Source organism: Equus asinus, chromosome 26 (assembly GCF_041296235.1).
Source record: "Equus asinus isolate D_3611 breed Donkey chromosome 26, EquAss-T2T_v2, whole genome shotgun sequence".
NCBI lineage: Eukaryota > Metazoa > Chordata > Mammalia > Perissodactyla > Equidae > Equus > Equus asinus.
Window position 1 is genome coordinate 24,366,851 of NC_091815.1, and position 27,663 is coordinate 24,394,513.

General features: G+C 57.4%; 2 protein-coding genes and 1 long non-coding RNA gene across 9 annotated transcripts in view; 2 read left to right on the forward strand and 1 right to left on the reverse strand.

Annotated features, from left to right (window-relative positions):
* PAK4 (p21 (RAC1) activated kinase 4) overlaps window positions 1-2,365 on the forward strand; it is a 43,270-nt gene extending 40,905 nt beyond the window's left edge. For all 7 annotated transcript variants that reach the window (XM_044760357.2, XM_070498475.1, XM_070498471.1 and 4 more), the window contains 2 exons: window positions 719-853; window positions 1,385-2,365. In XM_044760357.2, the coding sequence (XP_044616292.1) occupies window positions 719-853; window positions 1,385-1,540 (291 nt within the window). In that variant the 3' untranslated portion in view covers window positions 1,541-2,365. The remainder of the gene's footprint in view (window positions 1-718; window positions 854-1,384) is intronic.
* Window positions 1,888-5,039, reverse strand: LOC123281335 (uncharacterized). Its single transcript, XR_006520771.2, has 2 exons — window positions 3,635-5,039; window positions 1,888-3,476 (listed from the first exon to the last, which is right to left on the reverse strand). It is a non-coding gene; the product is annotated as an uncharacterized lncRNA (long non-coding RNA).
* A 9,614-nt stretch (window positions 5,040-14,653) lies between these two features.
* Window positions 14,654-18,030, forward strand: NCCRP1 (NCCRP1, F-box associated domain containing). The gene is made up of 6 exons (XM_014848716.3): window positions 14,654-15,020; window positions 15,580-15,642; window positions 15,727-15,778; window positions 16,379-16,474; window positions 17,053-17,191; window positions 17,319-18,030. Exons 1-6 carry the CDS (start codon window positions 14,723-14,725, stop codon window positions 17,457-17,459), a joined length of 789 nt encoding a protein of 262 aa, XP_014704202.2. The 5' UTR covers window positions 14,654-14,722; the 3' UTR covers window positions 17,460-18,030.
* Window positions 18,031-27,663: the final 9,633 nt, after the last annotated feature.

Consider the following 27,663-nt stretch of genomic DNA (forward strand, 5'->3'; position numbering starts at 1 on the left):
CATGAGAAAGGCACCCTGGGAACCGTATTGTGGGACCTCAGGCTGGAGTGGGTCACTCTGGGAGAGGAGGCTGGTGTGATTCTGGGGGGATGTCTCCATCAGGAGGCCTGTAAGCGACAAAACCAGCTTAAACAAACTTCTCAAAATGTGAAAGCTCTGGGTCCCTAGAACCATGACGTTTGGGGGTGACAGGCTTCAGGCTGGCTAGCTGGCTGTGCACTCTGTCCCTCCAAGCTCTGGTTTTCTCAGCAATCTTCGCTCAGCCAGGCCCACCCCTCGTGGGAGCAGAGATGGCCCGGCCACTCGGGGACACGTCTCCCTGTCCTTGAGTGCCACCGTTTTCCTAGATATTTTGGTTAAGGTCCCAGGGTCGACTGATTGGCTTTGCTTGGGTCATGTGGCTGCTCCTGAGCCAATGACTGCATCCTGACTCTGCTGATGGGGACCTGGTCACGGACCCAGCAGATGCACCGTGGACAGACAGTGAGGGAGGGGGTCCCTCAGGGGAAGCCGGGGGTGGTTCGCAGAAGGTGCTGGAAGCTGGGTGGGCAGGCCCTTCCGCAGGCTCCCTGGGCGAGGAGGGCTTGGGGCTAATGGGCTGGCATCCGAGAGAGCGTTCTTGCCCCAGGAACTCCGGGAGCTAGGAGGCGAAGGCCAAACTGGGGGCTGTCCCTCTGTGGGCTCCCCCATCACTGGCCTGCCCCTGTCCCCACTGCAGGTGGACATCTGGTCTCTGGGGGTGATGGTGATTGAGATGGTGGACGGGGAGCCCCCCTACTTCAACGAGCCACCCCTCAAAGCCATGAAGATGATTCGGGACAACCTGCCGCCCCGACTGAAGAACCTGCACAAGGTGGGCCCCTCGGGCAGGTGTGAGGGGGACAGCGCACCAGCAGGCGGGGGCTGGGCACCGGGCAGCCTCCCACCTGGCAGAGTAGCTGGGCTGCTGGTGGCCCTGGGCTGGCGCTTCCTGTGCACTGGGTCCGTGTGTGTATGTCATCCCCCACCCCCGGCCTCAAGTGTCTGTGCAAGCGCAGACCCGCTGTGTGCTCATCATCCTGCGGAGCTTTGCTTGGGCTGGCCTGCTGGGTGCACGGCCAGGGCCCGGGGACAGCCTTCCTGGGGCGGAATCACCGGGTGAGAAGGGGGTGCCTCTAGGCCCAGCTGCCGCCGGCTTCTTGCCAGACCTGGAAACTGGGGTGGCACTGAGCCCTTGGGCCCAAGCTTTAGCCGCCTGGGACCTCTTTGCTTGTCCCTGGGCCTTCGGTGACGTCAGCCTGTTTGACAGAGGAAGAAAGGGGGCCCACGGCGAGTGAGCAGAGGAGCTGGCACTCAGGCCAGAGCCGGGACCTCTCCTCTGACCCTGTCCCCGCCACCTTCACAGGTGTCGCCGTCTCTGAAGGGCTTCCTGGACCGCCTGCTGGTGCGCGACCCCGCGCAGCGGGCCACGGCAGCCGAGCTGCTGAAGCACCCGTTCCTGGCCAAAGCGGGCCCGCCCGCCAGCATCGTGCCACTCATGCGCCAGAACCGCACCAGATGAGGCCGGCGCCCCGGCCTGAACCAAAGAGCCCCTGCGGGCCCCTGCCCCGCCGGAGGCCAGTGGGGGCACCGTCCTCCAGCCTGGGAGACACTCCGTGCGCCGCCCTCCTGCCAGGGGGATGTGCCAGACCCTACTACTGAACTCCAGTTTGGATTTTGTGACCTTTCAAAAAACACAGGGACTCGTGGGAGCAGTGAGGCTCCCAGGACCCCCCACCCTGGGGACAGGCCCTCCCTGTTTCCTGTCCCCAGGAAGGCTGGGCGGCCCTCCCATCACTGGAAGTCTGCAGTGGGAGCCGCTGGGGGTGCAGAGAACACTAGGAAAGAGGTGTGTGTGCCTGCACGCTGTGTGTGTGTGTGTGTGTGTGTGTGTGCGTGCGCGTGTGCCCACATGCGGAAGGCCCAGCTCCTCTGTCCTGCGGCCTGCGTGGGCCTCTCTGAGACCTTGCCTGACATACAGCCCCTCCCCCTGAGCCGGTGCGGGGGTCGATCATGAATGTCTGAAGTGTGGCCTTCTCCCCCCTGCACCCCGCCCTGCGGCTGGCTGGGGAGGCAGGAGTTGGGGCTTCCCGCCCACCCCAGCCTCCGCGGAAAACGACTACTGCACCTGGACAGCCTCTTTTCTAGAAGTCTATTTATATTGTCATTTTATAACACTTGCCCCCGCCCCCACCTGGGGACAGATGGTCCCTGTCCTGTGGGGTGGCACCGGGACCAAACCACTGCTCGAAGAATCAGGTTCCTGCACCCCCCCCCCCCACCCCCGGTGCAGCCCCGCCTCCCCGCCCTCAAGTTAGTTTTACAATTAAAACATTTTCTTGTTTCGTGTGGTGTGTGTGGAGGCCCTCCGTGTCCAGGCCGTCTTGGGGTGAGGCTCGGGGAAGGGGTCTGGGGTGGGGGAGCCTGGCCCCCAGGATCCCAGCCCAGCTTCCGGCAAGGGCCGCGTCTGTGGGCGATGGGGAGCTCCAGGTGAAAGCAGGCGAGGATGCTCCCCGCCCCATCCGGACACAACTGATGCACCCCAAGGCCAGGACGGGGCCGGTGCACCAGAGTCCGTGTGCCGTGGGGACCAGTTTGCCAAATCTGCAGTTTGCTAGAAACACACTTTAAAGGATATTTGTCTTGAGCATTTTCAGTGGGTAGGAACTGACCATTGGTGAGATGATGTTAGTAAACTGGCCATTCGGCAAACTGGTCAGCGGGCAGGTGGGCTTTCAGGGGGCTGGCTGAGGCCGATGGACCTGGAGCTGCCATTGGCCGAGTCCTCTCCAGGCCAAGGCCTGGGGGGCTGAGCCTGGCCCTCCACGAGGAATCTGGTGGACATCGGGGTGATAGCACTGCTTCTGCCTTCTCGGCCCTGACCGCCCAGGCCAGTGTGGCGCGTCTTCCCCAGCGCCTGAAAGGGGTCGGGGGCCACAGCAGCCTCGGGGGCAGGTGGGAGGGCAAGGAGTGCAGCCCCCCTCGAGCCCTCCGAGTGTCACTGGCACCAGGGGCCTCCGCCTGCTCCGTGGGCCGGAAGCGTGTGTTGCAGGCGGGGCGTCTGCCTTAGCCCACGTCCCCTGCTCTGCACGTCACCCCCACACTGTCCCGCCCGACAGCACCCCTCTCCACGGGCCCTGAGCTCCCCCAAGAACTGGGCTTGTGCTTCTGGGGCCAAGAAGATGCGGGATCTGGAGAGAATCACAGAGATGCGGACGTAACAGCGCCGCCTACTGCTGCTGTGCGTCGCACCGCTTAACGACGGGCATGCGCGCTGAGAACCGTGTCAGTAGGTGGTTTCGTCGTTGCGCGAACGCCAGGGCGCATGCTCGCACAAACCTACGCGGCACGGCCAACCTCACACCTGGCTCTGCGGGACCACCGTCGTAGACCGGAATGTCGTGCAGTGCACGTGACTGCATATGAATGTTTGAGGCCTGGGTGAAGCGGGTATATCTCTGGGGAAAAATATGCCAAAATTGGAATAAGGAGAGATAGAAAATAAGAAAAGACCAAAATAACAGCTCCCCACACACGTGTATAAAAGAGGGGAAAAAAGCTTCAAGCTTGACTGCTAACGAATGAGTTCTAGACTGAAGCCTCAGGTAATTCCTACCTTGTACAGCTTGTTCCAGAAAACAGAACAAGAGGGCGGCTGCCCGGCTCTGGGGAGGCTGGTGCGCCCGCGCTTCCAGAACCGATGTGGGAGGCGAGAACAGAGCTATGGAGTCCCCGGCGGGCCCTTGCGGTGCGGAGCCAGGGTCTTGGGGCAGCTCCAGGAGGCGCCACCCTCCAGGGGAAGAAGCCGCTCGAACACAGCACGACGCTTGCCCGGTCACATGATGTCACACTGTCGGGCAGGTGGCTCTGTCTGTCTCCGCGGCGGCGCTGCTGTTAATGTTGCCTTCACTCACCATCACTGCGTTGAAATGGTTGTGGTTGGCTTGGGGGGAGCTCCTGGAGACCCCTACTTCCCTCCCGCTGGCACCCTTGCAGAAGGGACTCCCACAGCGCCTGTCAAACCCTCTGAGTGTTACAAACGGGGCGCGTGATCTGGGATGGGGGTACACAGGCGCTGGGAAGGCTGGAGGAGCCAGAGGGAGGGACCAGCCAGTAGTCAGTAGAGGCAGGAAGCCGCCACCCACGGGGCTGGAGGGGGCAGGGCCGGGGCACCCAGAGGCCAGGAGGGAGGCCTCAGGCTGTAGGTCAGAGGCGTGTTTACAGACACCCAACAGGAGCGACTGAAACAAGTCAGACCAGTGGTTCTTCAAGCACGGTGCCCGAGCACTGGCTGGAAATGCAGATTCCCAGGCACCACCCCAGGCTGAATCAGAGGCTCTGGGTGGGGCCCGGCGATCTGTATTGCAGCACGCCCTCCCAGGGATTCTGATGCTGCTTGAGTTTGGGAACCATGAGATCTACGGTCGCTCTCTCGTGTGAAAGGCCCAGAAGCGTGGGCCTCAGCCCCGTGCAGTCCGCGGCGTCCCGGCCTCCTTCCATCTTGCAGCTCCTCCACTCTGGGACCAGTGCCTCCCTCAGGGGGTTCAAGGGAGGACGGGACGTCCCTTTAAGGACGCCACCAGAGGTTGCACCACTGCCTCACTGGCCGGAGCTTAGTCACGCGGCTGCACCTGGCGCAGGGGAGGCTGGAAATGCGGTCTTCGTTCCGGGCGGCTGTGTGTCCACTAGAAATTCTTTGAGCATCGAATGACGAGTGGCGCTCCCCTCCTGCTGTTCATGAGATCCTCCGGGCTTCTCCCCACGGACCCAAGTGTATGCAGGAGCTTAATGTTTGATAAGGGTGGCCCCACACATCAGTGGGGGAAAACAGGGTGTTTAATGACAGTGTTGGAGAAATGGGTTCGTTTTGTGGAGAAAGAGAAAACTCAATCCCTACCAAATAGCACAAGAAAAGGCAACCCTAGACCTCGGCTACCTTGGGCAGTAGCCACTAGCCACATGTGGCTGCTTGATTTTAAATGAAAAGGAAATAAAATTAAGCGTTCAGTCCCTCGGTTGCATGGGCCACATTTCACATACTCAGCTGTCACTTTTGGCCAGCGGCTACTGATTAAGTATGAAACCTTCCATTTTCTTCGTTCTGTTGGACACTGTTTCTCTAGACGGAATAAACCTCACTGTGACAGATAAACCGTGAACCTGATAGAGGAAAATACTGGATGACCCAGGGGCAGAGAAGGGCTTTTTGTTTTTTAAGTTTGACGTGGGTTTCTATAAATCTAAACTGACAGGTTATCAGTGCGAGAGAAGGACTTTTTAAAACTCCAAAGGAACAAATTATAAAGGAAAAATAAATTTGATTCTATCACAATTAAAAATTTTTGTTCGAGGAATGACATCATGGGCAAATGGCATGGCCATGTTTCAGCATGGGAGGAAATATTTGCAGAGTCTAACACTGATGGGATGCTTTTCAACGGGAAAAAGAGCAGCCCTTACAGAGAAATGGGTGAAGGACGTGAACAGGCAACTTACAGAAGAAAAGAATCCAAAAGGCGGAGGAGAGTGTGCACAGGCTCACAGTTATAAGAGAAAGGCAAATTCCGGCAGTGAGCTGTCATTTTGACACCAGAACTCTGGTAAAAACATATCGAGTCTGGCTTAGTCGAATGAAGTACTGTACACAATAATTCCGCTGCTGGGTGACTTCCCAAAGAAATTATCATCCAGGGCCATGAGGGAGCGTACAGCCGGATGTCCACTCTCGGGGGGGCTGGAGGTGGCCTGGGGGGTCCACCCCAGGGGGAGCGAGTGGAAAACAGAGGGGAGACCAGTGATCCATAGAAAAGGAAAATGAACATCGATAATACCAGCCCAGGGGTGTAAATGACAAATGATGGATGTAAAATGGTCCTCATTGTGCAAGACCAAAAAGAGAGACCACTTCTGTATCAGAATGGCACCCAGCGGGGAGGGCAGGGGGAGGGAAAGAAGAATGAAGGAGAGAGGGGTCTTGGGAGGAATACAGGCCTTGAAGGCCATGACGACGGTCTGCTCTAGAAGCAAAGGGTGACCCCCTTCAGTGTGGCTTGGGGCTTGGTCACAGGTATTTACAAGGACAATTATCCAGGCGATCCTAATGTGCAGCCTGGCTTGAGGACGGGAGGACAGCAGTGTGTCTGCCACAGGAAGTCACTGTCGGCCTCAGACCTCACGCCAACGCCCCACAGGGAGAAGGGTCCAGGGAATGACGTCACGCCTTCCTCCGTCCCACAGATGCCGAGCCTGAGGTCCAGGGATGGGAAGGGCCCTGCCCAGGATCACACAGCCTCGGAGGGCCAGGCCTGCAGTCTTGGGTCCCTCACTGGCTTTCTGTGTCCGGCCTCGGCTGCAACAGCGACCGGGACAGACATGCTCCAGGAGGCTGGAACTCTGCGGCCCCGGTGCCAGACAGATGACATCGGGGAGCGGAGAAGTGGCCACGCACACGCCCCTTTGAAGAACAGCAGCTTCTCAGGCCAGTGTGGCCTTGCAAGCATTCAGCCCCCCTGATGCCAAATGTTCTGATTTGTCTAAAGAAATCCCCATTTTCATGTGAATCTTGAATCTTAAGGGTAGGCGACTAATTCAAAACATTGAACCATATCCTGTGGTCCAAGCAAAATCAAGGTGACGGTGACAATTCCTCAAGAACCACTGGGTCCGGGGTTTCACCAAGCTCCTGGTTTAACCTCGTTGAACCCTGCAGGCGGGGGAAGGGTGCCCCCTCCCCCAAACAGATATGTCGGCGTGGAACATGAGAATGTCGCCTTATTTGGAAAAAGGGTCTTTGCAAATGTGAGGGAGTTAAGGATCTTGAGATGAGGTCATCCTGGCTTATCTGGGTGGGCCCGAGGCCCAGGGGCCCATGGCCTTGTAGGAGAAAGACACCCCGAGGAGACGCCGCATGAAGACGAGGCAACAGCGGCGGCCCCCAGAAGCTGGGAGATGCGAGAAGGACCCCCAAAGTCTTCAGAGGGAGCGGGGCGCTGGGACACCTTGGTTTCAGGCTTCAGCTTCCGGAACTGTGAGAGAACACGTTTCTGCTGTTTCAAGCCTCCGAGTTTGTGGCAAACCATCTGGCAGCTCTGGGAAACGGATGCAACCTCCCAGCCCTCTGAGGAAGCCCCTTCCTTGTCCCCTTTTACCGCCGGCAGACTGAGGAACAGCGACATGAGGTCACAGCCCGAGGTCCTGCAGCCGGAGAGCGGCGGAGGTGGGTGTGAGCCCAGGCGCCTGGCCTGGGAGCCTCTGCACACGACCACCACCCCACGGGCTCCTGAAGAACCAGGCAGGCCCCTCCCTCACCCTAAGGACCACAGGCCGGAGCAGAGAAGCATCGACCTCCGTCTGCTGGGCTGCCAGCCAAGGCCACGAGGGCCAGGCGCCAGAGGGGACCCAGGAAGAGAGGCGGTTGCTCCGGGAGAAGACTTGGGGCTGAGGGGTGTTGGGATGGAGGATGAGACGGGGCAGCAGATAGGGGCCCACCCTGTGGTTTGGGGAGGTGGGGACAGCTCAGAGCCTTTCCTGGAAGACCAAAGGCATCTACGGAAGCTTGGGGCCCGCTGGGTAAACCGTCAACCTCTCTCCCTTTCTGCCCCCCTCCTTCTCTTCCCTGTATGCTATCTCTTTCTCCTTTCTCCATCTCTCTCTCTCGGTCTATTGTTTAATCTCTTTTTTTTTTTTCTGAAGAAGATTGGCCCTGAGCTAACATCTGCCACCAATCCTTCTCTTTTTGCTGAAGAAGACTGGCCCTGAGCTAACATCTGTGCCCATCTTCCTCTATTTCATATGTGGGACACCGCCACAGCATGGCTTGATGAGCAATGTGTAGGTCCACACCCAGGATCCAAACCCACAAACCCTGGGCTGCTGAAGCAAAGCACGTGGACTTAGCCACTGTGCCACTGGGCCAGCCCCTACTGTTTGATCTTATTTAGTATTTGAACAGGTAATCGAAGCCCATGGTACAAAATGTAAAAGATTCCAAAGACAGTAAATTGCAAAGTCAACATCCCACCCTCCCCATTCCAAGCCTCTCAGGCCCCCTCCCCAGAGGGCAGCCACTGGTATAAGTTCTTGTATCTCCTTCCAGAAACGTATGCACATGCCAGGAAATACCTACACGCATACACAGATCTCCGTCCTACTTTGCACAGATTTTACCATCACATGCGCGTCCTTCTCCGCCTTGCTTTTTTCTCCCTGATGCTGGATCTTGGTGGTTGTTCCTGGTCGGTACATCGACAGCAGCCTCGCTTCTGTTCCTGGCTGTGTAGTATTCCACGGAGCACAGGAACCGTGAGTTACTGACACAGCCGCTGTCGACAGCGTTTGGGAAGCTCACGGTTGTTTGCTGTCGGAAGCGACGCCACAGGAGAGATGTCGCACACAGCTGATATTTGGCACCTGGGTATGCCTTCGCCTCCCTCCTCCCCCACCTGCCACTGGACTCCCACCTGCCCTCAGCCCAGGCAACGCCTTCTGGGTCTCTGGGACCCTCTGGATCCTTGCCCGGCACTGGTCAACCCTGGCCCGGGTTCTGTAAGTGTCCCTCTCTGCGTCTACGCTCAGGCTCTCTAGATCTCTCTACCACTTGCTCTCTGGCTCTGTCTGTCTGTCTGTCTGTCTGTCTCCATGTTTTTGTCTCCCTCCTACCACCCTTCCTCCTCCTTCTCTCATTTCCCACCTTCCCCAACTCATAGCTGCCTCTCTGTCGCCCCCTCCAGGGGGCAGCTGGCTCACTGCACCCCCACCTCCCCTCCCCCGGGGTTTATACTGGGGGAGGCTGCCCCCTCCCCACCCCACCTTCCTCCCACCCCCAGCCCCCCCTGACCCGGCTGGGCTCTCCCACCCCCACAGTCCTGGCGGAGAACCCACGAGCTGCTTCTTCAGGTGCCCGGCCTCCGGGACCCCCGCCCCTCTCTCTCCCAGCGGGACGGGCCTAGGAGGCGCTGACACTCCTGGGGGTCCTGGTTTTGCAGTGGGAGCCGTGGGAGCTGGACTTGGTGGGCCGGCCGTGGTTCCTTGGCGGGACAGAGCCTCGTCCTCCCGCCCGGCCTGGCCTTCTTGCCCTCCCTGCTCGGCAAACTCAGCCACCAGTCCGTGTCAGCACTGAGCCGGGAACAAACAAACGACCCACCCAGGGCCCTGCCCGGTGAGGCTGACATTCTCAAGGGGTGACACGGTTCATGACTGAGTGAACATACCCACATGGACGCAGGTATTTACAAATCACACCAAGTTCAGGAAGGAAAGAGCGGGGTGTGGTGATGGAGAATAGCAGGGGGTAGGACACAGACCTGGGCTGGGGAGGGCCCAGGTGGCTTCACAGGGACCAGTGGGGAACAGCCACCAAGATACACTGTCAGGCAGAATAGAGCAAGAGGGCGTGTGTGTTACAAAGAGGGGACATTCAAATGGAGAGGAAGGCAGCCACGGAAACATAGAGTGGAAGGCCTTGTAGGCAGAAGGGGCAGCATGTGCAAAGGCCCTTGGGTGGGAAGGAAGTTGGAGGACCAAGGACCAGAAAAATATGAGACACCATGAGTGATGGAGAGACTGTGGGCCACCTCGGGCAGCCCAGTGGGGAAGAGATAGCCCTGTCTTAGAGATGGGAAACTAAGGCTTGGAGAAAGACAGTCCTTTGCCCAAGGCCACACAGGGTAAGGGTGGGGTCTGTTGAGCTCAGGCAACCATATGCTTTTTACCACTAGGATAGTGGTTCCTAATGTGGGAGCCCAGACCAGCAGCGTCAGCATCACCTCCACGTGGCCCCGCCCCAGAACTACGGAATCAGGAACGAAAATGGTGGGGGTAGGCAGCAGTGTGCATTTAGCAAACCTTCCAGAGGATTCCGACACGCAGCCAAATCCAAGAACCTCTGAGCCCGGCTCTCCCGCCTCCCCAAGCTTTGCTCCCGTCCGCTGAGGGATCCCCGTTGGTTACGGGTTGAATGGCGGTCCCCAAAAAGATATGGTCCCGCCCTGGTCCTGTCCACCCTCAGCTCCCTCCTCGCTGCTTCCCTGCCCCTCCCCACCCTCAGCTGGAGATCAGTTACATCTCGTCACTTCCCAGCTGAAACCTTTCCCACAGTTCCTCTCCGAATTTATGACTCAGATAAGCCCTACAGAGCCGCCCCAGTCCTTATGACCTCGGCTCCCTTCAATCCCTCCCCTCCAGCCCCCCTGCTGTTCTCTGAACACACCAAGCTTGGTCCCACCTCAGTGCCTTTGCACTTGCTGTTCCCTCTGCCTGCACGTGCTCCTCCCCCAGCCCTTTGCACAGCCCGCTCCTTCTCCTTCTTCAGGTTTCTGTTTCTCCAGCAAGAAGCCCTCCCTGACCCCCAGTTAAAACAGGCCTCCACTTGCTCCTCGTCTCTGTCATCACAGCCTCTTCGTCACCTTCAAAGCACTTAGTGCTATTTGTCAATTAACTAGTTGCTCGTCAATTAATTAGTGGCTCGACTTGTTGAAGCCAGAAGCCCACGGGGACAGGAATCTGTCTGTCGTTTCGCCATCATATTCTCAGTGCACGGGGCTCGGCTGCTGTGGTTACTTACTAAGGATTTGTTGAAAGAATGAGAGGTAGAAGGGGCCATGGGTAGCTCTGGATCCCTGTTTCCTTTATAAAAATTACTATATATTTTTAGAGAGATATTACACAGAAGTGGTACAAAATCCAAAAGGGACCAAGGGCATAGAGGGAAAGAGTCATTTCCCCCTTGTCTGTCCCGGTCACCACCTGACCACTGCCCTGAGGCCTCCCTGCTTTCTTGGGCTCCTTCCAGGGCAGTCTGACATACTCATTGTATATTTTCTTTCTTTTTTTCTTCTTTTTTTTTTTTGGTGAGGAAGATTGGCTCTGAGCTAACATCTGTGCCAATCTTCCTCTATTTTACGTGGGACACTGCCACAGCATTGCTGATGAGTGGAGTAGGTCCGTGCCTGGAATCCAAACTTGTGACCCCCCGGCCACCAAAGCAGAGTGTGCAAACTTAACCACTCAGCCCCCAGGCCAGCCCCCGTGTATTTTATTTCTTTGTACACATGGTCGCATACAAGGCCCACTGTTCTACATCTTGCTTTTTTGACTTCCTAGGCTTGTAGATATTCCCTTGTGAGTATGCAGAGAGAGGTGCTGGATTCTTTTTATTTCTCATCGAGGTATAATTGACACACATCAAGTACACGCCTCTTAAATATCCAGTTTGAGATCTCTGACAAATGTCTACACCCGTGTGACGACCACCACAACGAAGCCAGGACTTTTGCATCACCCCCGGGACGTCTGCTCGGGGCCTCTCTGCAATTGCTCCCTAGCCCGGCCGCCACCCACCGCTCTCTCCGGTTCTAGCTCACGGGGCCTTTTCCAGAATTTTGTATAAATGGAATCACACCGTCTGTGCCCCTCTTGCCCGGCTTTTGTCACCCTGCATGGCGATTTTTGGTTTCATCCATGCAGCTGCGTGGTTCGACAGTTCCTCCCTTTGTCTTACCGAGAGTGGTCCACAGCGGCTGCATCAGCCGCTCACCTGTCGATGGCTGAGTCCCGGGCGGACCTTGGGGACCGCTGGGCGGTGGCTCAGGGCGTATTTGGCTTTACGAGAGGTTGCCTGTTTGCCAAAGTCGTCCCACCATCACTCACGCTGTTGGACGTTTCAGGACACACGAGAGGTGGCTTTTGGGGGTGGGTGCCATGTTGGTCACCCAGGCCTTGGCCTGTCTGGGAAACAGCCTCTTGGAGGTTGAGGCCCCACCCTGGGCACTTTACCAGTGGGGACATGGAGAGAGGGGACGTTTGAGACCTAATGGCTTCGCAGGGCCTCTGTCGTGTCCCTGGATCCCTCGGCTTTAGGGAAAAAGGTTGCTTGTGGTATGGAAAGCGGGGATGAGGTGCCTCTTAAATTTTAGATTCCAGGCCCAGAGGGACCAAATCAGACTCCTGGGAGCAGGGCTAGAAAATACACACTTTTGGGGCCGGCCTGGCGGTGCAACGGTTAAATTCCCGTGTTCCGTTTCTCGGCGGCCTGGGGTTTGCCAGTTCGGATCCCAGGTGTGGACATGGCACCGCTTGGCAAAAGCCATGCCGTGGTATGCGTCCCACATATAAAAAATATAGAGGAAGATGGGCACGGATGTTAGCTCAGGGCCAGTCTTCCTCAGCAAAAAGAGGAGGATTGGCAGCAGATGTTAGCTCAGGGCTAATCTTCCTCAAAAAAAAAAAAGAAAAGAAAATACACATTTTTAATCGGCTCCCTGGGTGACTCTGATGAGCCCTAAAGTTTGGGACCCATTGAGTACAGGGTGTGGGTGAGAAGGAAGGATGTTCCGGGTGGAAAGAACTCATGAACAAAATCCCTGAGACAGGGGAGCACAGGTCACGGAGGCCGGGACCAGAAATCCAGGGCCTCGAATGCCGACCAAGAGCTGGGACTTCTCCCCCACCCCTGAGGGCAGGGGAGCCATGGCGGGTTTAAGTAGGGGAGTGACTGCTTGGGGCTTTCATAAGACCCCTCTGGCAGCCACTGCGCACGCGCGTGTGTGTGTGTCCAGGGCAGAAGAGGATGGCTGAGACCTCCATTCTGCGGACTCTTTGCTGCCCTTCGTTTGGGTCTCTGGCTCCGGCCGCTCCCTGCCCTGGGTTCTGACCCAGGGACATCTCTGACTCTAACCACCAGGCACTCCTGCTCCAACTCTGCTCTTCCTCCTCCTCCTCCTCCTCCGAGGCCGGGTGCGCAGGCAGCCAGACCTGGGTGTGTGTGTTCGTGCTTGTGGTGGCCGGGGTGTGTCTCCGGTTTGGGGCTGCGGCCTTCAGGTGCATGAGTAGGTTTGCCCCTCACACGGGTCCTCCCCGCCCCCCAGGGCCCTGGCTGGTTCCCAGCTTCCCCAGGCCGGCTCACTTCCCCTCTCGCGCCTCCGTACCCCGATCTGTGAGAGGAGGTGCCATGACCAGTTCCCACCTCCGGGGCCCGTTGTGGGGGACAGTGAGTTAAAGACAAATGTGCCATTACCCCCGTCTGCTCCTGTGTCAGCCAGGGATCTGAATCTGTGTCCCCATATATCTCATCTGAGTGTCTGTGTCTCCAACTCACCACCTGCCAGCTGTGCAACCTAGGATGACTGACTAGACCTCTCTGTGCCTCATCTGCTAAATGCGTGTAACAACAGTATCTATTTCCTAGGGCGGATGTGGAGACTGAATTAATAAGTCCACTAAAGAACTCAGAACAATGCCTGGCACACAGGCAGCCCTCGATGACAGGAGCATCCTCATTGGGTGTGAGCTCAACTGGGATGGTCCAGGGCGCATGTCTCTCGGCATCTTGCAGGAATCTGGGGCAGCAGACGTCCGCGGAAGCTTGCGGGTGAACTGGAGCGGTGTGGGGCCAGGCCTGTGAGGGCGGCCTCTCCTTGCCCATCTGTGTGGTGGGGGCATCCGCAGCGCCGCGCCCAGGCTGGAGGTGCGGATGAGACGGCGCCTGGCTCCCCTGCCTTTGCTGTTATCTTTCCTTCACCTATAAAATGCCAGGAACAGTAGCACCTGCCTCCTTCTCATCCTCAGAGGATGCGATGAACTTGGAAGCACTTAGAACAGCACCTGGCAAGCACCTAGGGGTTCTGGTCATCCGGGTGGGACTCTGCGCCGGGCTTACCCGGGCCGCGTGTGGGCCGCAACGTGGGCAGGCCGTGGCCGTGGGCATCTGGCCCTGCAGGTTCCTCCGCGCCCCAGCCTCCTGCCCCCGTCCCTCCCTGCAACCTGCCTGTGACCTCTGAGGGAGGAGGCCTCGCCGCCCGCCCGGCCCGGAGAAGGGTGGGGGCGCCCTCAAAACCCACGTGGGCTGCTGCTTCCCTCTGCGGCTGCCTCCGTGTCCCCCTGGGGTCCCCCATCTCTGTGACTCCCCATCTCTGGCTCCGGGTCTCCCTCTGCCCTCCATCCCACACCTTGGTTTCCAGAACAGGAAATGTCAGGGTCCCAAGGGTGTGTCCCCAGTGGGGGCAGAGGAGGAAGTAACAGAGGCAGGGCCCCTCCCACCCCCACCCCTCTGCTGAAGATGGGGTCCTCCTTAATCAGCCTCTTAACCCTGCCGCCCTGATCCTGACAGGGGAATGGGCCTCATTAGACAGCAGGGAGCACTGGCTGGAGTCCATCTGTCACTCTGGGTCCCGGGGCCCGTTGGTGGGTGCCTTGGTCCTCGGCTGGCCCTGGGGACCCTGGAACAGGAGGCTTGGGAAACTAAGGAGGGGTTGGGACCCAGACTCCCAGGTCTGAGGCAGGAGGGGCTGAGGGGCTGGGCTCCCGGGTCTGAGGGAGGAGGGGCTGGGGGGCTGGGCTCCCGGGTCTGAGGGAGGAGGGGCTGGGGGGCTGGGCTCCCGGGTCTGAGGGAGGAGGGGCTGGGGGCCTGGGCTCCCGGGTCTGAGGGAGGAGGGGCTGGGGGGCTGGGCTCCCGGGTCTGAGGGAGGAGGGGCTGGGGGCCTGGACTCCTGGGTCTGAGGGAGGAGGGGCTGGGGGGCTGGGCTTCTGGGTCTGAGGGAGGAGGGGCTGGGGGCTGGACCCCTGGGTCTGAGGGAGGAGGCGCTGGGAGCCCAGGTCCTTCCCCCAACACACCCCTCTCTCAAAAGCCCGCTGGAGCGCCCCGCCCCTCCCAGCCCCAGTTAACCCTGGGCCCCGCGGAGCAGTCGGGGACAGTCTCCCGGACCCGAGGATGGAGGCGGTGCGGGACGAACACCCGCTCGGGGGCGGGATGGAGGCCGACGAGCCCGCGAGCCCCCGGGAGCCCCCGTCGCCGCCCCCACCCGCGTCGCCGCCGTCGCCCGCGGTCCCCGAGCCCCCCGAGGTCCCCGTGCCCGAGCCCCCGACCGAGGCGTCCGCGCGGCAGCTGCTGCTGGAGGCGTGGGGACCGCCGGGCGCGGGCCTGGAGCTGCCCCCGCGCCTCACCTGGAAGCTGCTCTTCCTGCGGCGGCCGCTCTACCGCAACCTGCTGCGCTCGCCCAACCCCGAAGGTGCGGCCGGGCCGGAGCGCGGGGGCCGCCCGGTGCCTGTCTTCTTCCCCGCGTGGCCCACTCAGACCGTCCGTCTCTTTTTCTTTCCGTCTATTTCCTTGTTCTCTCTACCTTCTCTTTCTCTCCATCCCTCTCTGTCTCTTTCTCTGTGCCTCTGTCTCTTTGCGTCTGTCTTTGTCCCCTCCCCCGCGCATCTCCGTCTCTCTCTCTGTCTCTCTCCCTCCCTGTGTCTCTGTCTCACCCTGTATCCCCCTCTCTCTCTCCCTGCCTCCCTCTGCCTATATTCTGTGTCTCTTTCCCTCGGTGCCTCTCTGTCTCTCTGCCTGGGTCTCACCCCACGCCCTCGTCCTCCCCCTCCCCCTCCGCAGCCCTCCCTCTCCCCTGAGGACATTCTCAGGGCTCTCCCGGGCCCTGACTCACTGTCCCTGCCCGGCTGGTCTGGCCTGGCTGGCGCGGCCCAGATTCCCGCCCTTCCTCGGGAGCCGGGCGGGCAGGGAGGGGGAGGATGTGGAGGGGGCGGCTTCCCCCGCCTGGGGCCCCACAAACCTGCTCGTTCCAGGCATCAACATTTATGAACCAGCACCCTCTACTGGTCCCACCCAGCAGCCCCTGGAGACTCTGGGTGAGCTCTTGGTGGCTGTCCCCGAGGGAGGGGGTGGTCCTGGAGAATGGGCAGGTTCCAACACTTTGCCCCTCCACCCACCAGGCAATTTCCGCGGGTGGACCATTAGGACTGAGATGCTCCAGCAGGATCGCAGGTGAGTGGCTGGGCCTGCGTGGCCTGCCTTTGATTCTCCCTTCCAGGCTTCCTCGCTGTGGGACCCGGAGCAACTGTCTTGGCCTCTCTGGGCCTCAGTCTCCAAGAGAGAATGCTCGTACCGCACAGCATAGGGTCTGGCTAGATCTGGCTTGCGCGTAGTAGGTGTTCAATAAATAGCAGCCAACATTGTTCCTGTTCTCAATTTCTTTCCCTGGGAGGGAGACATCACCCAGGCCGCCATCTGTGCTCCATGACACCTGGCCCTGCTTCTGCACGGTGGGCGAGAGGGCGTAACTCAGGGGCCCAGAGTCACACGCGCCTGGGTTGGGATCCCGGCTCTGCCACATCTTTGCTGCTCGACCTCGGGCAAGTCACTTCCCTTCTTGAGCCTCAGTTTCCCCCTCTGCAAGACGGGGTTGAGCAAGCATCGCTCTCAGGGGAGCTCGTGGACCTGAGACTGGAAGGGGCTGAGCGATGCTCAGCGCCCATTGGGTGCTACGTTCGGGGTTTCCTGCTCTCTGGGGCCCAGCCAACCTGGGAGACACCCAACAGTCCCTGCAGGTCCCAGACCCCGCCTCCCCCGTGTCCTCTCTCCCAGCTGGACGGTGAAGCAACAGTGTGTGGACCTCCTGGCCCAGGGCCTGTGGGAGGAGCTGCTGGATGACGAGCAGCCAGACATCACGGTCATGGACTGGTACGTGCCTCAGCCCTGCCAGCCTGCCTGCCCGGCCAGGTCACACACGGGGCTCCCCGAAGCGCAGGCCTCGCCCCATCCTCCCCTGCGGTCTCAGCTCCTCACCAGGCCTTCCCGCAACCTCTCCGCCCCCTTCTCTCAGAGGCTTCCAGTGTTTGAAATCTGCCAGGCCCCAGGCTGTTCCTTCTTCCTTGGCTGCCTACCTGTTCTCCAGACAATTCCTGCGTCCGTCAGGAGTCAGTTACACAGGGCTCCACTGGGAAGCCCTCCATGACCGCCCCCAGCTGGGTCACATGCGTGATGCTCCAGTGCCCTGGACTTCCCCCATCCTGGCCCTGACCGTTCCCGATTGTCACTGCCTGGTGACAGGTCTGCCCCCACACTGGACTACGAATCCCATGGCGGCAGACGTGGGGCTGTCTCGGTCACTACTGCGTGCCAGCACCACTCAGCCCAGGTGCACAGAGTGGATGCCAATGTGTTGACTGGGGTCAGGAGTTGGGGCCGGGATGTTCGGGCTGCGGTGGCAGCTGAAGGCCTGGACCTCCCCATGTCCCCCCACACCCCCGTCCCCCCAGGTTCGAGGACAGCCGGCTGGACGTGTGTGTCTATGAGCTGCATGTCTGGCTGCTGGCAGCTGACCGCCGCACAGTCATCGCACAGCACCATGTGGCCCCCCGGACCTCTGGGAGAGGCCCCCCTGGCCGCTGGGTCCAGGTGAGACTCTCTGCCCCGGCCCCCGGCCCCAGACATGGGGGTCTCCCAAGACCTCACGGGGAGAAGGGAGGAGAGCAGGGTTCATAGTCACGAGTGAGGACTTCTTCCTTCCCGGGTGCTGCCCCAGGTGTCCCACGTATTCCGCCAGTATGGCCCCGGCGTGCGCTTTGTCCACTTTCTGCACAAGACCAAGAACCGGATCGAGCCTGGGGGGTTGCGGCGGACCAGGGTGACTGACTCCTCTGTGTCTGTGCAGCTCAAGGAGTGACTGGCTGACTCCAGGCCTTCTGACCCCTTGTCTCATCTACCCACCCCTTGACACTTCCCTAACCCTTAGCACCTCCCTGACCCTTAGCACCTCCCTGACACCTTGGCATTTCTGTCCTTAGCACCTCCCTGACCCTTAGCACTTCCCTGACCCTTAGCACCTCCCTGACCCGTAGCACTGCCCTGACCCTTAGCACCCCCTTGTTCCTTATCACTTCTGTCCTTTTAGCATTTCTCTGACCCCATAGCACCTCCCTTAGAAGTCCCTAACCCTTAGCACCTCCCTGACCTTTAGCACCTCCTTGACCCTTTAGCTCCATCATGTTCTCTTAGCACCTCCCTGTTCCCTTAGCACCTTCATGATCCCTCAGCTTCTCTCCATCACTTACCACCTCCTAAGCCCCTTCCTCTTGCCCAGCCCTTGGCTTCTCGTTTGCCACCCTCCCGTGTCCTCGAATGTCTAACTCTGGCATTTCCCGTGCACTCTCTGAGCAGCTCAAAGCCAGGGGCCACTTCTTGATCAGTGCTTGACAGATAGTAAGGACTCAATAAATTTTTGTTGGTTGAATGAATACATACCTGCGCCCGAGGATGCTGAGCCGTTCCCTAGTATCTGCCCCCTGGAACCCCACGCAGCTCGTATCCCACTCACACATCCTCTCATCCGTGGTTCTCCAGCACTCACAACCCCCCCAACCTTCTGCACCTCCCTTGACCTCTGACCTCTTCACATATCCCCAATTTATGGCCTCTTAGGATCTGCACTCGCCTCTTTGCTCATATTTAACTGCCAGAATCGCCCCCAATTCCCTGCCTCCCCGCACCCCCAAGTTGTCCACCCCTGCTCCCAGAGCTGACCCCACACCTCCTCCCCCAAGACCTCTCATTTCTCTTCTCTTCTTCCCCAAGAACCCCCAAACCCAAGTACCCATCAAGGGCCCTCATCCATGGGCGGAGACGGGGACAGAATGCAAATTCGAATTTGCAGAAATATGCAAATTGGAACTAAAGTGTCCTCCTGTGTTGGAGGGAGGGCGAATGAAAGATGCTAACAACCCCTGAGTCCTCAGCTCTGGCCAGACCCCACAGAGGCCCAGTCCCAGAAGACCTCCCGCTTCCTGAGGGAGTCCTGAGGTCCCTGGAGGCCAGGACAGCAGGGGGCATTCAGAGAAGGGCCACCTACCCAAACGTCTGGGGCGCGTTCCAGTGTTCAGCCATCAGCCACACGCATGTCCTGTGGGTGTGCATCTGTGCACCCCTAAATCCACGTCAGAGTCTATGGGTGTGTCCCCATCCCCAGCATTGTCCCAGGTAGGGGCTGACCCAGGCCTGACCACCTGCTCTCTCCCCTATCCTGTCCGGTTCTGAGTGGGCTTGGCGCCCAAGCACAAGCAGATGGCAGATAGGGACACTTCACAAGGGCTGCAGGGCAGGGCAGGCAGCATGCGGCGGGCAGGAAGCTCTCTCCTCCTGGGTCTCGGGGCCTGCAGCGGACCCCGGGATAGGGCAGACGGCGGGGCTCCGCGGGCCGGGGGGGGCGGTGGAGATGAGGCCCCTCCAAGGCGTCAGGAGCACCTGCAACAGAATCAAAACTGATCACCAGAGGTTGCCGGGCCTCAGAGATCCAGGGTGTGGAGGGTTCTAGAAGCCTGAGATGGGGTGGGGGTGGGAGCTGGGCTCCATGTTCAGGAGCCGGGCGTCCTGGCCCAGGAGTTTGGGGCTGGGGACACTTGGAGCCCTTGAGGAAGAGAGGCTGTGGGGGAGTGTTTTTTGGGGGATGTTACAACTAGATCTGGGGTCTCGGGGTCTGTGAGCTGGATCTGCAAGAGCAGGGCGGGCTCAGGGGCCTGCAAAATGGGGTCTGGGGGCTCCAGAACCTTAACCGGCTCTGGGCCTGGTTTCCGGGGCTGAGGCTGATTAGAGGGTCTAGGTGGGTGGGGAGCATGAGAGCGAACAGGATGTTCCTGGAATTGGGTCTGGGGGCTCAAGGTCCGGCTTGGATTCAGAGTCGGGAAGACCCAGAGAGGAGTCTGGGAGCACTGAGATCTGCTGATGGGGGAGGGGGGACGGGGGGTGGGGGGGGCCCGGGACTGACTTTGGTTCTGGGGCCTCCAAGGTGAGGGGGTTCATGGCTCCCCATCCCCAAGCTAATTCATGAGTCCTCCTTGGGAAGGGCAGCTGTGGGGGGTAGGTGGGTGGGGGATTCACGGGTGTCACAGGGCTGCTCCCAGAACCGAGGCTGCGAGGTTGCGTCAGCTGAGTGTGGGAACCCCAGACTCGGGTCTGAGCGATCCAAGGAGCAAGGGCTTGGGGGAGGGGGCGCGGGCCAGGAGAAGGGGGGACCTCCAGGCTGCTTCCAGGGACTCCCAATTTGGAGCAGGGCCTCAGGGGTGTGGACAAGCCCCAAGGTCTGGGGGCTGGGTCCTGAGCGGCGCCCTAGGGGGCGAGCACCCGCAGCAGAGCCCGGAGGTGAACTTGCGTGTCCTGCCGGCCTCGCGGCGCGGGGACCACGCGGTGACCTCGTGTGCGTGCGCGGGGCCACCACGAGCCAGGCGGCCGCGTCCGCCCAGCCCGAGGGCGGGAAGGCAGGTGGGCGCCGGCGGCGGTGCTCACAGCAGAGTCGCTCTGGTCCACGCGCGCGGCTCCTTTGCGCTCCTGAGGTCGGCGGGTACCGGGCAGGCACCTTGGACACCGGCGGCACCGCCCCCCCACCTCATGCGCGCTCCTGTGCGCCTGACCCGTGGGGACCGCGAAGCTGCGACATAAGGACTCGGGAGGGAAGGGGAGGACGTCCCTTCCCCGGGAGCAGGGAGACCTTCTTAACCCCGGTGGGAAACCCACCACCGATGGATACAAGATGGACATATTTGTATAAAATAGCTTCAGCTTTTGTGTGGCAGGCATTATAAAGAAAGTCAACTACAGGACTCGAGGACCCGTGGCTTGCCATGCAGAGGATAGCATAGGGTTAACGGGTACAGGTGGGAAGAACTCTTAAAAATTGGCAAGGAGTGGAACCCCACTTCCAGATAAGGAAAGGCTGGGGAAGGGGACAAGGGAGGGGGCTGGGCCTCCAGGCTGGGGGGTCCCCATGCCTGGATGCAGGACCTTGGGGAAGGAGAAGCTGGAGATAAGGAGAGAGAGGGGCTCTGGAGGGGAAGGGAGAGGAGGAGAGGAGATGAGGAGGGGGCTCCCCTCTCCTGTGCCCCCTGAGGAGTGGGAGGTCTTCCTAACCAAGGATGGAAACCCAGAACCTGGGAAATATGAGAGAAACATATTTGCATAACACTTAAAAAGTGTTGCAAGGCAATATGCAAAAGGCTTGAGGAAAAATTTGGAACACTTAGAAGGGCATAGAGTTAATAGCTATAATACGTAAAGAGTGCTTGCAAATTGACAAGAAGATATCAAACAACCCCCACCCAAGAAGGACAAGCCTAGGAGGGGGAGGGGGAGGGAAGAAGAGACTGCCCCCTCCCACTCTCTAGGAGCCTGGAGACTTTCTTAACCAAGGCTGGAAATTTTGAATCTATAAGATAAACAGAGGACCTGTTGAACCGTATAAAACTTAAACCTTTTGTGTAAGAATAAACACAAACAACAACCTAATCTGGGGAAAAAATAGGCAATTCTTGTAACATACAATGGACACTCACCCATCAGCAAGCAGAAATGACACAAGTCAAAGGAGAAATGAAGAAGCAGCACAGGAAGGAGAGGGAGGCTGGGACCTCGTGGGGGACAGGGCCCCCGTATCCGGGAGCCTGGCCAAGGCCCTTCCAAGGCCCTGTGGAAGCTCCGGCCTCCTGCCAGGTGAGAAGAGGGTCAAGAGTGTGGACAAGCTGATCAGACAGACGACGGGTCAAGTCGGTGGCTCTGTGGGTGAGTCCAAGTCTCGGCCTCAGTTTCCCTCATCTGTAAAATGGGTGGTATTTCTTCCTGCACTAAGGGTTGCGGTGGAGGCTGCAAGGGGTAGAGAAAGTGCAGGGGTTAGAGGAACAGCCTACAGACTGGGGCCAAATCTCTGCTTCTCCAGGAGCTTCTGTCATGATTTCCTCTCAGGGCGCTGTGGAGACCGGGACAGTCTCCATCTCGGAATGCCAGTGTGAGGGGCAGACGAACAAGGCAGTAATGGTACCTACCTCTTAATCTCAAGTTCGTGGCCGGTGCACAATAAGCCCGTCATGGAGACACTGTGCCTGGAGATGGAGACAGGGTTATTCAAATTGGCCCAAATGAGAAGGCGGGAGGATAGGTTCTCTCAAATCCATCTTCACAAAAGAAGAAATCAGGGGGTTTTCTAGACCTGAGGGGCTCGGCAGGAGGAGTTGTGGAGAAACGAAGGGGAAGCCTGTGTTTCTTCCACTCCAGATAAGCCCTTGGGCAACTGGACTTCTGGGCATCCTCGGCAGCTGGGGCCGTTACCTGGTGATTGAAACTTCCCTAAAGGCATCTTTTTTCTTCTGCAAAACAAGCTCATAAATCCTTGTGAGCCTTGAGTCAACAAGAAAACAGCAAATTGACAGGATTCACTTCCTTTCATCCGTGTCTGTGTTGGGAACATGATCGAAGGGTAATGGTGTTCTTACTGAATGTTCACAGTAACCTTGGGGTCCCCTGGCTTCAGTAACGGCATGGACATTGGGGCCCTTCCAAGTGCCACAGACCGTATCCCGTCACTGTCATTATGCAAGCTCTGAGCACGGCGCCCAGCACACAGCAAGTCCTCAGTAAACAAACACCAGCACAACGCAACACCACCAACAGCTTGCTATTATCCAGGGCTGCTCAGCTAGCCCTGCTCTCTGCTGGCGCCCCCACCCCCACCCTGCTGCTGTCTTCCGCCTTGGTGGGGGGATGCAGTGGTTATGAGCCAAAGGCTGGAAACACTCGGAAGTGGGTTCCAATTTGGACTCTGTCCCCTTGCTGAGTGACCTTGGGCAAGTGAACTCACTTCTCTGTACTTCAGTTTCCTCCTACCTTCAATGGGATAATAGAAAATCATAAGAAATTACGATGTAATTTACAACTAATATAATAAAATATTATGCATAAACATAGGTTAATCTGCATAATTATTTATAAATATAAATACTTACTATGTAATATTGAATAAATACAATAGTCTAAACATAAATCTATAAAGGACAGAGCACAGTGGCTGGCACGTGGCAGGTGCTCCCTAAACAGGAGCTGTTAGGACTGTTCTGATGATTCTGAGACCCTGGCCCCCGCCCGGCCCTGCCCCAGACCAGAGTCAGGTCAGACCCGTCTCCCTCCTTTCCTCCTCTCATCCCATGAAATCTGAGCTCCAGCCGCTAACTTCCCAGTGGGCTCCTTGACCTCCCAGAGCCCCCACCCTCCCGGCTCAGCCGGGGCCCGGGGACCCAAGGATGAGCCAGGGAAGCGTGGCGAGGTCAGATCAGTCACCTAGCGCACCACCCACCGGGGAGGGCCCTGAGCTTCTGACACGGGAGAGCGAGGAGACTGAGCGGGCGGCAGACCCGGGGACAGGAACACAGGAGCCACATGGCCACCCTCAGAGAGAAGGCATGAAGACCCAGGGCATGGGTGCAGCATCCCAACGCGGGGACACACACGGGCAGGGGCAGGGACACCCCTTCCCAGTCAGCCACTGATTCTCCGTGGTGAATTCTAGAGAGCTGCACGCATGGAGTGTAGACACACGCGTGATACACGGTCCCAGACAACGCCCCCCACAGAATCACACCCCCCCCACAACAACCCCCAGCCCTCAACCGCTCCCACCCTACACCCCCCGAAATCTTAAAAGCTCAAAACCTTCTGCGCGTATCTGACACGCCCATGTCAACACCCACTGCCATCTTCATCCAGAAACAATTTCCTCACGTCTGTTGACACAAACTGGACAAATAGAAAAGTAAACATCTTCTTACGTGTTTTTTTTTTCTTCAAATAGAAGAATGGCCTGCCCTTGAGGAGCCCATGAGCCCTTGAGAAAATCAGACGGTAAATCAATAATTCCAACACCGTGTGAGAGATCTCACAGGGCACTGCAAAGCACTCTGGGAATGCAGTGGGAAGAACAGCAAGGTTTTTTTAAAAAAAAAAATCTACTGATATATTTTGATTCGTATAATAAGAAAAAAATCTTCTTTTCAGATCCAACAACCTTGATTCGACATTTTTCACCGGACCGCAAAAAAGAAGATTGGGATACACGCGAAAGTGCCGCGAAAGGAAAAAAGAGTGTTTGTCTCAAGGCAGGACCTGAACACAAACGACAGTAGAGGTGGCACATAATTTAGATGAAAATGCTAAATCTGTTGCATAAATGCAAGAAACTATTCCGATCAGGCCTTAAGTTCACACTGGATCGTCAGAACTCGTTACGCTTCTGAGAGGCTGTGTTACTGAATGGGGTTATTTCTACATCATTCTTAAGGGCTCACGTCACGGTCCAAAGCAGCCACAACAGTGTGGTTTGGGAACCACGGTTCTCAAGGTGTGGTTCCTGGACCAGCATCCCCTGGGAACTTGTTAGAAATGCAAATTCTCAGCCCCACCCTAGTTCTACGAATCGCAAACTCCCGGGGTGGGGCCAACAATTTGAGTTTTAACTCCCTCTCCTGGTGATTCTGATGCATGCTGGAGTTTGAGAACCACTTGGTTAGGACCTGGGTCTTTTTTTTTTGCTGAGGAAGATTAGCCCTGAGCTAACATCTGTGCCAGTCTTCCTCTGCTTCTTACGTGGTTGCTGCCACAGCATGCTGACTAGTGGTTAGGTCCATGCTGGGGTGCAAACCCTCGACCCTGGGGCACCCAAGCCCAGTGCGAGGAACTTAACCACTACGCCAGGGGGGTGGGCCCCAACTTTGGTCTTGCAAGGCTTCACATGTCACTGATTGTTTATTCCATCCAGAATTGTCTGTATTGACACATCAATTTGCTGAGCTCCTATAAAGTTTATTTCACATAATTTTCGTGATTTAAAAAAACTGCATGAGTCAAAGAGAAAAAGGACATCTCTTGGGGTCCCAGGGGGTCTCATAAGAAGTACCTGGAACCCAATGGCCAGGAATGAGCTTGAATTTTCTCCAACAGAGACCAAAGGTCAGTCAGCATCCAACTTCGGAACACGGCTGAGACCCAGCTGTCAGATACACCTGCCCCAGGCCGGGGCCTTGTCTTGAAGCCCCCTGGGTCCTGCGGCCGCTCATGGTCTGGGCCAGAGCTACTCAAGCTTCACTATGCCGCGAATCTCATGGGAGCGGATGGGTGGGGAGGGTCTTGTTGAGACCCAGATCCCTATCCAGCAGGTCTGGGGTGAGATTTAGGTCCTGCTTTTCCTACAAGCGCCCCCGCGACGCCAGGCTCGCCGCAGACTGACAGTCCCAGCCGAGACGGACAGCAAGCAAGCGGCTCCCAGGAGGGAACCCACCGCCAGGAGGGTTTCAGGGGCGCAGGGCTTCAGGGGGGCAGGTTGGGGGCAACAGCAGGGGGTCCCAGCGGTTGAGACAGAAAGAGAAACTCCAGTGACATTTCAGAGGGAAGCCTGTAGGGGAAGCGGGGTGGCTGAAACCCCAGGGGCTGGGACAGCTCCGGCCCAGGTGTCCTGCGCGGAGGGCAGCGGAAACCCTACACTAAGCCCCGAGACGGGCGGGGTGTCGCTGCCGCCGGGCGGGGTGGGGGAGGCGGGGAGCTCTCGCGAGGTGGCGCCATAGCACAGAGATTCATCGCGCCGGCTCGGGCGCACGGGATCACGGGTTCGAGTCCCGACGCTGTCACTCACAGGTTGCGTGAACTTGGGCCAGTTACTCAACCTCCGTCAATTTCAGCTTCCTCCTCTGTGGAGTGGGGATAATTACACACCAAAGCTGCTCATCGCTCTGAGGCTTATAAGAGACGTTTCCTTTCTTATTGCCTATATTGATCATTGGTACCTTCTCTCTCTCTTTGTTTTGGGTGAGGAAGACTGGCCCTGAGCTAACATCTGTGCCAGTCTTCCTCTACTTTATATATGGGATGCTGCCACAGCATGGCTTGGTGAGCGGTATATAGGTCCACCCCCAGGATCCGAACCTGCGAACCTCAGGCCAGGAAGTGGACGGTGCAACCTTAACCACTATGCTGCCGGCTGGCCCCTCTCTCTCTTTATTACAATCAGCTTTAAGATATAGTTGCAACAGTTTTATTAGTCTTTTCAAATTACCGATGATAACCAACATTTAGCTCTGTAGATCCTCTCTACTGTATATTTGGTTTTTTCTTTAATTTCATCTTCTTTCATTAATAACAATAAACAGCATCAGTTTCTATTGTGCATTTGGCTTTTATTCTTTCTTCCGTTCTACTTTCTTTGAGTTTACTGTGCTGTTCTTGTCTGAACATTTGAAATGGATGTTTAGCTGGCTAATTTTCAGCCTTTTTTCTTTTCCCACGTGTGTATTTAAGGCTTTGCACATCCTAGGTAGGAGTGTGTGCTTTACTTAAAATAATAAGCGTAGCGTGCTGAGGTTGTGTCAGGTACACGGCAACTGCTCGGTATGTTACCTATTGACGTTGGTGTTGGCTTTGATTGTTATTATTAATCAGGGGCCTTAAGACAGAGAAAGATTCAGGGGAAGAAGCTGGATCAATTACGCATCGGTTTTCTATTGCTACCATAACAAACAGTTGCAAACTTACCGGTTTAAGACAACACAGATTTATTATCTGTCAGTTCTGGAGGTCGGAAATCCCAAATGGGTCTCGCAGGCTAAAATCGAGGTGCCCCCAGGGCTGCCTTCCTTCTGGAAGCTCTGACGGAGAGTCCATCTCCTGGAATTTTCTTGTTTCTGGAGGCTATTTGCATTCCTTGGCTCGTGGCCCCTTCCGTCTTCAAAGCTAGCAACACAGCATCTTCAAATCTCTCTCTGACCTCTTCTGCCCCCCTCCGCCACTTTAGAGGATCTTTAGAGGATCCCCCAGAGGCCCAGGAGAAGTTCCCTATTTTGGGGTCAGCTGACTAGCAGCTGTAACTCCATCGGCAGCCTTAACTCCCCCTGCCAGGTAACATAACACGTTCCTAGGGACTGGGGATGGACATGGACATCGGGAGGCTATTATTCTGCCTACCACAATTTAGTATTGAGTTTTACTGTAAATGAAGAGTATTCTTCTGTCTTGTATGAAGAGAGCGAGCTGAGCCGCTCAAGCCATCTGGGGCTCCAGTGTCAGGGCCCAAGCTCCTTTTATATTGTTGCACCATCATCCACATGTGGCTTCCTCTTCTTGGTCCAAGATGGTTGCTTGAGCTCCATCCTTCACATCCGCATCCCAGACAACAGGCTGAGAATGGGAGGGAGTAAGGGAGGAAGAAGGGAATGCCTCACCCTTTAAGAGCCCTTCCCGGAAGTGCCATATGATACTGCTGTCTACATCCTGCTGTCATAACTTAGCTACAGGCAGGCACACGATGCCACAAGAAGCTGAGTCTTCACCCAGGTTAGCCATATGGCTGGTGAAAAATGAAGTTTCCTAGGGGCCAGCCCAGTGGCAGAGTGGTTAAGTTCATGCACTCTGCTTCAGTGGCCCAGGGTTCACAGGTTCAGATCCCAGATGTGGACCTACACACCGCTCATGAGCCATGCTGTGGTAGGTGTCCCACATATAAAATAGAGGAAGATGGGCATGGATGTTGGCTCTTGGCCAGTCTTCCTCAGCAAAAAATGAGGAGGATTGACGGCGGATATTAGCTCAGAGTTAATCTTCCTGAAGAAAAATAAAATGAAGTTTCCTATTCTTGAAAGAAGAGGAGATATTGAGGTATGGTCTCAAAGCTTGGATAAGAGGCAGGTTGACGGATGACAAAGAGTCAAACAGGACAGGGATGTCCAGGAGAAAAAAAGGGCATTCCAGCCTTCCCACCCCTGGTACGGTAGAGAGAAGGCTGACTGTGGTAGGCTGTAATGGCTGATTCCAAAGGTCTCCAGGTCCTAATCTTGGAACCTGTGAATCCAACCTTGTTTGACAAAAGGGACTTTACAGATCTGATTGGGTTAGGGATCTTGAGGTGCGGAGACTGTCCTGGATTATCCGGGTGGACCCTGCATGGAAATGCACGTCCTCATAGGAGGGAGAGTTGGCTACAGAGGAGATGGGAAGATGGAAGCAGAGATTGGAGTCATGTTCTCTGCAGGTAGAGGAAGGGGCCACAGCCCAGGAGTACGGGCAGCTGCTAG